Source organism: Silene latifolia, chromosome 7 (assembly GCF_048544455.1).
Source record: "Silene latifolia isolate original U9 population chromosome 7, ASM4854445v1, whole genome shotgun sequence".
NCBI classification, from domain to species: Eukaryota; Viridiplantae; Streptophyta; class Magnoliopsida; order Caryophyllales; family Caryophyllaceae; genus Silene; species Silene latifolia.
Window position 1 is genome coordinate 27,136,351 of NC_133532.1, and position 10,318 is coordinate 27,146,668.

The 10,318-nt window shown below is 36.9% G+C and overlaps 1 protein-coding gene across 1 annotated transcript; it reads right to left on the bottom strand.

The window, feature by feature from the left end:
- Window positions 1–296: 296 nt before the first annotated feature.
- On the bottom strand, window positions 297–2,256 carry LOC141589905 (uncharacterized). The gene is made up of 2 exons (XM_074410525.1): window positions 1,369–2,256; window positions 297–1,058 (listed from the first exon to the last, which is right to left on the bottom strand). The coding sequence occupies exons 1-2, from the start codon at window positions 2,254–2,256 to the stop codon at window positions 297–299; spliced, it is 1,650 nt and encodes a 549-aa protein (XP_074266626.1).
- Between the last annotated feature and the right edge of the window lie 8,062 nt (window positions 2,257–10,318).

A 10,318-nucleotide genomic window follows, 5' to 3' on the forward strand; every position in this document is an offset into this window, starting at 1 on the left:
TCCCAATGTGCCTGAGTGCAGCATTTACCACGTCTAACCACATTAACATTCACATCCTCTACATCAGTCTTGGTTCCCAACAGGCCCTCATAATATTGTAGAAAGGCAGCCTGAATCTGGTCCACTTTAGTGCATAAATTCCCATTCTTATCCTCAATAGCTAATACCTTGTTCATCATTACTTTTTTCTTAATTGAATTATGAAAATAAGCTGTATTTATATCCCCTTCTAAAGACCATTGGATTTTTGCCTTCTGAAGAAGAAAGCTATCTCTAGCCACCATCAACTCTCTTAATTAATGAGCAACATCCATCTCTATTTGCATTAGTTCCATATCACCTGGCTTATTCACCAACTCTTTTTGAAGCTGTTCTAACAGAGTACTAGTAAGGTTAGTAGTATTCTCAATGTCAGAGAAACAATCTTTGTTCAATCTTTTTAACACAGGTTTCAGATGCTTCAATTTCTTCACTAATTTAAACATTTTAGTTCCATCATATCTAGTCTTCCAGATACTCTCAACACAACGAGTAAACTGCTCAGACCTACCCCACATATTAAAATATTTTAAACTTCTCCTGCCACTAATCTCTACTCTCCTATTCACCACAGTACAGGGACAATGATCAAAGATGCCTTCAGGGTGGAAATGAGCCACATAATCCTCAAATTGATTCAACCACTCTTGATTCCCCATAACTCTATCTAGCCTACTATAGACTCTATCAGTAGGCTCTTGTTTATTCGACCAAGTAAACAATGCACATGTGGCCTGCACATCCTCCATATTACACAAAGAGACACATTCCTCAAAATGCTGCATCTCTGCATCAGTAGTACTGCCTCCTAATCTCTCTACAGGAGACAACACTGTGTTGAAATCCCCTGACCATAGCCAAGGCAAATCACAATGATCAGCAAACTTTTTCAAAAACTCCCATAACTCTATCCTCTCATTCAATCCATTGAAAGCGTAGATCATAGTTAAATAAAATTTATGTGAATCCACTTTTGACTCCACCAACATATGGATATACTGAGCCCCATAAGAAATAAACTGCACATCAAAGGATTGAGGCTTCCACATTATCCAAATTCTTCCTCCTTTATGCCAAGAACAGTTTGTTGAAATGCACCAGCCCTCACAGATAGTAGTATTCTTCTTTAATAAGCTACTAGGTTTTATTTTAGTCTGTAATAACCCAAAAAGCCCTACTCCATTATTATGCATAAACCATTTAACTAACTTTTGTTTATTCAGGTCATTCAACCCCCTAACATTCCAAACCCAATATTATGCATTAGGATTTGGTGGAGGAGGGTCCTTTCCACTCTAAACTACCCCCCCCCCCCCCAGGAGTATTCACACCATTAAGAGCATCAATAAAAGAATAAGCCCCAGATGTACCCATTGCCCTCTTTCCTAATGGCCCATCCTGCCTATTCAGTCTCATTAAATTCCGAGCTAGAGTAGCCTTAATGGTACTTGCCAAAGTAGGAAAAACAGCAGGAGTAAACAAAGAATCAGGCTGAGAAAACACATCCTGGACCTTTTTCTGCACTGGCTTCCAAACTTGCTTCTGCCTGTTACCAGTCTGTTTCTTCTTAGGAGGAGCTTTCCTACATTGGTCTCCAGAATGCCCCATACCCTTACAAACAGAACAAGTAATATGCTTCCACTCATATTCAACCTTCACTTTCACCTTCTGACCAACTTCTTCCAAGAAGCAAACATGGTCTAATAACTTCTGATCCATTCCCACTTCCACCATTACTCTAGCATAACTCAATCTAGTTTTGTCAGCAGTGGCTTCATCCTTCTTAACATAAGTCCCCACTAAACCTGCAATTTTTGGTAGACAATCCCCCCAAAATTTCAAAGGAATACCATACAATCGAATCCAGATAGGGACTATGTCCACTTTACCCTTAACCAGGTCAAGCTCTGACTCCCACGACTTGATAATAATAGGTTTATTATCAAACAAGTAGTATCCTGACTCTAGCAAGGCTTGTTTTTTCGCAAGTGTCTTAAACCTTACCAGAAAAACCCCATTATCCATTAACGCCACCCTGTCTATATCAAATTGAGACCAAACCCTATACACATATCCTTCTACAACCTCCCATGGAGGGTTGGCTCCCAAGATATAACAGCAAACAGATAGATTCCAGAAGTCTACCTCAGATTTGATGTCATCCTTCGAAAACTGTAGTAGGGCAGATGTATCTTCCTCCTCTGCAATAGGTTCCATGACAGGAGTAATCTTCCCTCCATTCTAAACCATCCATCCTGTATCTTTAGAACCCCCCACATCCTCTTCTAGGTTCAGAGTCGGAATCCCATTTAGCTCAACCATCGTCTTCGTCTTCTGCACATCGTTGGAACCAGGACCCTGAGTTTTTGTTACGACATCATCTTTACCAGAAGATTCACCAGAAACCCTACCACTTTTATTTTTTTGTGTTAACTTTCCTTTTGATTTTGTAATTTGCTGGGATTTCTGTGAATTATCATGATTATTTGATCGTTGATTAGAACTTTGGACAATTTCTCTTCCCATGCCCAACACCATTACAATAGTGGCATTTGTCCCCGGACGGGGCACCCTTCTTCGGCTTAGAGGAGTTAGCTTCACAAGCTTTTCCTTTGTTCTTGTAGGGAGTTTGCTTCTTTCCCTTATTGCCACCTTTCTTGAAATTCCCTTTGCTCTTTTGATTAATGTTGAGCACAACCTTTGTGGTGCTAGCATTTAGCCCCATGTCCCTCTCGGCTTGCACAAGCATTTTGTGCAATTCATCAAGGGATACTTTCAAGTTTTGCATATTAAAATTCACCCGGAATTGAACATATGCCTTAACCTTGTTCAAGGAATGAAGAATTCGATCAATGATGAGTTCTTCGGGAATCTCTACCTTTTGCAATTTTAGGGTCTCAACATGCTCCATCAACTTGAGCACATGAGGGCTAACTTTTTGGCCCTCGTTAATGTTGAGATCGAAGAATGCGGATGCCGATTCATATTGAATGATCCTCAGAGCTTGTGAAAACATGTTCACAAGCTTCGTATAGATCTCATAGGCGGTGCTAATCTTTATAGCACTCCTTTGGAGTTCGGCCTCCATAGAGAAGATCAACACATTTTGATCGTGGCAGACTCCTTTTGGTAAGTCTCATAGGCTTGCCTAGCGGCGAGGGTAGACCTAGCGGCAGGTGCGGCAGGAGAGGCCTCGTTAAGGTAACGAAGCTTGTCGTCACCCTCCGCGGCCAAGCGCAGTTGAGCATCCCAATCGGCGAAGTTGGACCCATTCTTTTCTAATTTACAATAATCCATGAAGGATTGAAGCCATGAAACATTGGTGAGAGTGTTCGAGCTAGTGGTTGCGGATGAATTTGGAGTTGCCATTGCAATTGAGAAACAATATTTGACTACAAAAATAGGAGGTGAAGGAATTAATAAACATTTATTGTTTTAAAATTACTTGTAAACATTTTAAACAAGTTTTAAACATTTATATAGTGACCTCTACCCAACTATTATAAATGATCCCGAGATCCAAATTCATAATAATTCGGGTACGGTGAGCCGATTCATCCCTTATCAATATAACTCGGTGGATTAACTCTTTAATCGATTCTACTTCTAGAACTCTCGGTCGATAAAATTACTTTAATATTTATCTTAAGCCCGGAACACATGCGACTACGGTCACGAATACTTCCGTTGAGCTCAATCCAAATTTCGATGTAATAACAATTTACTACCCATTTACCCAACGTAACAAGTATAGCACCTCGGTGAGCCGAGCCTACTTCATTATGAAATTGGGACTCATGGTTCTACTATTTGGTAAGGCTAATTCTCAATTATTATTTAGTGAGAGGTCATGTCAATTTATTATCTATCTCGTTTTAAGTGAACTAAAGCGGTGAACTACGATAATCATAATTGACACGGTCGATGACTCGATAAAATAATATGTATGTGTAGTTATGGCGATTTGGCTATGCATGCAAACATATAAAACAAATGCAAAGCAAAAACAATAAAATCCTAGTATGGCCTTCCTAAAATAGTAAATCAAATAAACTATTTACAAATTCAGAAACCAACTGCTTTGGTCCCTTGAACTTCATTTGGCACGCACTCCAAGGCAACACCGTCTTTGTCGGACTGCCTTCTCGAATGGCACCGTCTTCAAGGAACTCCGAAATAAATAAATTACATAGCTTTTCTACTTTATACATTATAAAAAGAAAAATAAAAATAAAACAAAATAAAAGTGATACGAGATCACATTAATTACAACCAAATCGATATCCCCATTCATTTCGGGAAATACCAATTAAAAACTAAGGCCATACTATGTACAAATTACATAATTCAAAACCATATAAAATAAAATATGACAATCATACTAAAAATATGTTGGGATTCATTAATCTCATTAGCTTACATATAGAATATGTGAATAATTAATTTAGTCATATAATTAATTCAAGATCTTATGCATGCAAAACAAATACAAGAGTAAAGAAAAAAACGGTTCCTTCCATTTGTAGTTTCGGTTATAAGGGCACTAGTAAGGTCTCCTACCTTACTTAGTTCTTGAGCTTTCTTAATGGATGAACAAGATTCAAGAGTAGAATCTCTCCCCAAGGATTTGTACCAAGGAAATCCTTCTTAATACAAATATTAATTTAGTTACTAGAAATTAATATTTGTTCCCTTAAAATTACTAATATTATATGTACACTACTTCTAGTATTGATAGAATAATATTAGAGATTTATGTGAGATTTTATTAATTTTGTTCAACAACAAAACTAGTGAGATAAGTTGTAATTCAAGTGAATGAATTATTGTTAGAATAAATTGTGTAAAATAAGAAGAGAAAAACTCTCTCTTTTTCTCTAGGGTGGCCGGGTAGAGGGAGAAGGGAAGAGTGCCCAATACCTTTTGTTGTTGCTCTTCACAAGAGTGTAGGTATGATAGTTTATGTTTAGTAGGTAATGATTGTGTTTCCACTTAATAAAATAATCAAAACACAACTAACTCCTAATCTCTTCATAATCACGGCACACCCATATTAACATGGTTCCATTTTAAGTTTGTCAATTTGTTAATTTGTATTGTGTGACAAATTGGACATGTTACTAGACATGTCATTTAAATAATGCATTTTTAACACATTAAAAATCATTATATAAATGAAATAAATCACATACAAAATTAACTAGTAATTCATAATTACTATTACTTCAAATGGGTCATAGAATTATAAATCACAACTACTTGTATTTATAATAACCAATTCATTCTTATTTTAATTGTTTCATAAACAATAAATAAACCTTAAGCAATAAAACAATTTTAATTACTTAGCACGAATCTTATTTAATCAAATTACAATAAGATACGTATAATTACTCACAAAATCATTTGTTCAATTTTAACGAATTAATTAACCTGTATCGTATACAATTAATTAATTGATCAATTAAGAATGTTTCCCTAAAGGTATGACCTTAAGGGATCAAGTGATCACCACCGTCACACGACAGTAATGTCAAACTCTAGTCAGCCAATTATTACCGATTAATGTGGATCAGTTGACAATAAAATATTACAATCCCTTATGTATTCTTAATATGTGATTTAAACATGTGATCGCATTTTTGTCGAGGACACATACTCCAACAATCTCCCACTTGTCCGCGACAAGTGTGCGTCACCAATTCTCTTGTCCTATTACTATCTTCCACTCAATGCAAGGTGTCTTGCAGGTCATATTTGCATTTGATCATATCTTGATTGGTTTTCTCGATCTGGAGAATAACTGTCTGACCGGAGTTATCTACCATAGATAACTTTCGAGCGTGGCCACGCATTTCCAGTTCAAATGCAAATATGACCTGCAAGACACCTTGCATTGAGTGGAAGATAGTAATAGGACAAGAGAATTGCTCCTCGAGTGGCCTTGAGATATAAGATAACCCTGACGGGGATGGACAATTCCTATTGCACTCTTCCCTTTGATTAGCCACAGATCATCATGACCCAAAACATGTCCATAAGACCCCAGTTACGAAGGTCGCAGAACATAAATCAAAGTCACTCTAAAACTGTGCCATCTTAGGCGAATAGTCTTTAGTCAAAGAATCGACTCATAAGAATACCATAGTAGCTCTTGCCACGACCAGGCTTTAAAAATTTCCAGAACTGTATAAGCGGTCATAAGCCCGACAGAGTGTCCCTCACAGTCTGCCTATGTGATCGACTAGTCATCTCTCATGACTCTATGGCACTTGAACTTGCCATCAATCGCATCACACTCTAGTTGCTTCGAGATGTCACCTCATATAAGTAACTAGGGACGAATACTATGTTAATCCAGGTCACTTTAATGGGGTTCAATATTATCCCAACAATCCCATTTGGATGTAACAAAGTACAAGATGAGTTAACAATAACTCAAACAATAAATGTGATTATCACACACGAGTAGTCAATACCATATTGCTACTCCATGTCTTATAATCATGAGTGCACTTATGCACTTGTGTAACGCAATAAAAGTTTAGTTTGTGAACATACGATGTGTCCAAGTGTTCAAACTTTGTGAATTGCGATTTCCTTCAATTTCATGTTATCCCTCATAGCATGAATTTTACTAAGTACATGTCTAGACTTCACACTAGACATAGGTTCTTTAACTTGAAAGAAGCTTTTACTGTTATCTCATAACTTGTGATGTGGGCTTCGTTGAATAACACTACTTATAGTTTTAACGCATGCCACTTAATCACAACGTACTTCGGTTTATTTCGTAGAATCTTGCAATGGTTGACAATAAAAATACATTTTTCTAGTCTCTAACTCCTTATGTCAATAATCTGCCTAGGATTTCCATAAATCCAAATGAGTTTGGAAACTTGAGTTTGTGTAACTTCTTAACACACAACTTGTTTCTCTTCCAAACTATAGAACAGATCATTAGTTCTCCTAGAGAATTCATGACGGTTCCTAAGGCTTGCCAATGACTCTCATATGGGTAGACTTGTTATCGACTTATCATGCTCTAAGCATTTAATTCATCTAGGACATGTGCATAATGGTATACATGACTATACTAATGGCGGAAACATTAGTAATCATATTCATGTAGACAACAGTTCTTTGGTTCATGTGAATAATCATAGCTCCATGATAATTTAAATTTCATCAATATGAACAACCTACTTAACTGTTTGATTTAAGAAGGATCATTATCATCATAAGATACCCATCTAAGTGTCAATCCAACATCCCATGTTATAATAGATCTGCATAATGTCAAATTTCATCCAGAATTGTAAACCTATTTGCACGTCATTTTTAATGAGTAATAAGTCATACAATTCATGAAGGATGATTGCTCCCACTAAACTCCATGTCTAAACATGACAGTTTCTTGCTCCCACTCAAGTCCATGTGTACACATGTTTCTCCATGGAAACATTATATGATGGAATGTTCATTGCTTTTCTAAGTATTAATCAAAACCATATATGTCATTCACATATCACTTTCAAAATACCCATTTAGAAAGTGGTCTTAATGCCTTACTTATTTTGATAATGAGGTATAGCAATGAGTTGAATCTTTTAGCTCAGTTAACAATCAACTTAGTTTTTTTGTAAACATCGACATGCCACTCTATGCAACTCTCAATCATAAATTTCTATTTACTTTGGATTGGTCTCAACAATCCCAAATAAATCCATTTACTTGCATAGATATCATTTTAGTTTCATAAGGCTCTTAAGTAAAATGTCGAATTTTAAGATCTCTACGTCTAATTACTTCATAGATCATGATCTAAATTTCAAAAGAACGCCTTCTTTTGGTGTCCTCACGTAGTCCTTAAGAACATCTTCTTTTGGTCTCCTCGCGTAGTATCCATAAGAACATCTTCTTTTGGTTTCCTCACGTAGTATCCTCAAGAACATCTTCTTTTGGTCTCCTCACGTGGTATCTACCTTCTCAAGGCTTGTGGCTAAATTACTCCCACTCTATCTTTAGAAAAATACCCTTTTTCTCCAAAGATAGCATTTGAGCCACAAATAATGATGGTTAAGGAGAATGATATCACATATCTATTTAATAGTGATTTAATCGAGACATATTAAAAGGATAATATAGACAAGACGATTTAAGTTTGATAGGCGAATCAAATGAGGTTGGTAATGTTCCCTTATATGAGTTCAACAACTCAATCTTAACTTCATATTTGATCTTACATAAGTAAGTTGTGACATTTAGTCACTATGACATAAGGAGAATCGAATTCATAGCCTATGGACATATAATGACTCGTTCATTATAATTGTCTAATTAATCAATTTAAGTCGATAATCTTATGTTTCTAAATGCAAGTAGTGTATTAAGATAAATTTTAGAACAACCAATACGATAAAGTAAGTGACTTGGGTTGCAAACCAAGTCACCTTTATCCAAAATACAACCATTGTTTAAGGAAATAACTAATTCCCAAGTCGAACGAGGAAATTGAAAAATAGTTCTAAAATTCCAAAATACAACATAAAATAAAGACAAAATAAAGCCAAACTTCCATCGATCTAGCACCATGGGCGGCTACATCTAGCTTCCCTTCAGATCTTCTAGGCTTGCTTTTCTTTGTCCTTGTCCTTGCTCGGATGCCCTAATTACAATAAAAAGGGAATTATCACAACTTGTATCAAAATAGCAAAGTTGAGATCGAAACATAAAAAGATAGGGATAGTTATTTACCTACTGGAATAACTTTTCCAGCTTTGATGTCGCCTAGGTACTTAGGACAATACCTCTTCCAATGCCCAATGCCATTACAATAGTGGCATTTATCCCCGGACGGGGCACTCTTCTTGGGCTTAGAGGAGCTAGCTTCAAAAGCCTTTCCCTTGTTCTTAAAGGGGGTTTGCTTCTTACCCTTGTTGCCACCTTTCTTGAAATTTCCCTTGCTCTTTTGATTAATGTTGAGCACATCCTTGGTGGTGCTAGCATTTAGCCCCATATCCCTCTCGGCTTGCACAAGCATTTTGTGCAATTCATCGAGGGAAACTTTCAAGTTTTGCATATTAAAATTCACCCGGAATTGAACATATGCTTTAACCTTGTTCAAGGAATGAAGAATTCGATCAATGATGAGTTCTTCGGGAATCTCTACCTTTTGCATTTTTAAGGTCTCAACATGCTCCATCAACTTGCGCACATGAGGGCTAACGTTTTGGCCCTCCTTAATGTTGAGATCGAAGAATGCGGATGCCGCTTCATATTGAATGATCCTCGGAGCTTGTGAAAACATGGTCACAAGCTTCGTATAGATCTCATAGGCGGTGCTAATCTTTATAGCACTCCTTTGGAGTTCGGCCTCCATTGAAAATATCAACACATTTTTTGTCGCGGCCGACTCCTTTTGGTAAGTCTCATAGGCTTGCCTAGCGGCGGGAGTAGACCTAGAGGTTGGTGCGGCGGGAGAGGCCTCGGTGAAGTAACGAATCTTATCGTCACCCTCCGCAACCAAGCGAAGTTGGGCGTCCCAATCGGCGAAGTTTGACCCATTCTTTTCTACTTTAAAATGATCCATGAAGGATCGGAGCCATGAAACATTGGTGAGAGTGTTCGAGCTAGTGGATGCGTTTGAATTTGGAGTTGCCATTGCAAATGAGAAAACAAATTTCACTGCAAAATAAAAAGGAAGGAATTAATAAACATCTATTGTTTTAAAAATACTTGTTAACATTTTAAACATGTTTTATGCATTTATATAGTTACCTCTACCCAACTATTATAAATGATTCCAAGATCCAAATTCACATTAACTCGGGCACGGTGAGCCGATTCATCCCTTATCAATATAACTCGGTGGATTAACTCTTTAATCGATTCTACCTCTAGATCTCTCGGTCGATAAAATTACTCTAATATTTATCTTTAGCCCGGAACACATACGACTACGGTCACGAATACTTCCGTAGAGCTCAATCCAAATTTCGATGTAATAACATTTTACTACCCACTTACCCAACGTAACAAGGTTTGTATTACGGTGAAGCCGGATTAACTCCCTTATGAAATTGGGTTTCGTGGGTTCTACTATTTGGTAAGGCTAAATCTCAATTATTAATTTAGCGAGAGGTCATGTCAATTTATTATCTATCACGTTTTAAGTGAATTAAAGCGGTGAACTACGATAGTTATAATTGACACGGTCGATGACTCGATAAAATAATATGCATGTTTAGTTATGGCGATTTAGCTATGCATGCAAACA

Excerpts from the sequence above, each read along its gene's own strand:
- LOC141589905 (XM_074410525.1), bottom strand. The coding sequence starts at position 2,256 with ATGGAACCTATTGCAGAGGAGGAAGATACATCTGCCCTACTACAGTTT. Across the intron at positions 1,059-1,368 it reads TTATTGATGCTCTTAATGGT|TTTATTTCTTATGGGGCTCA; the intron begins GTGAATACTCCT and ends TTTGATGTGCAG.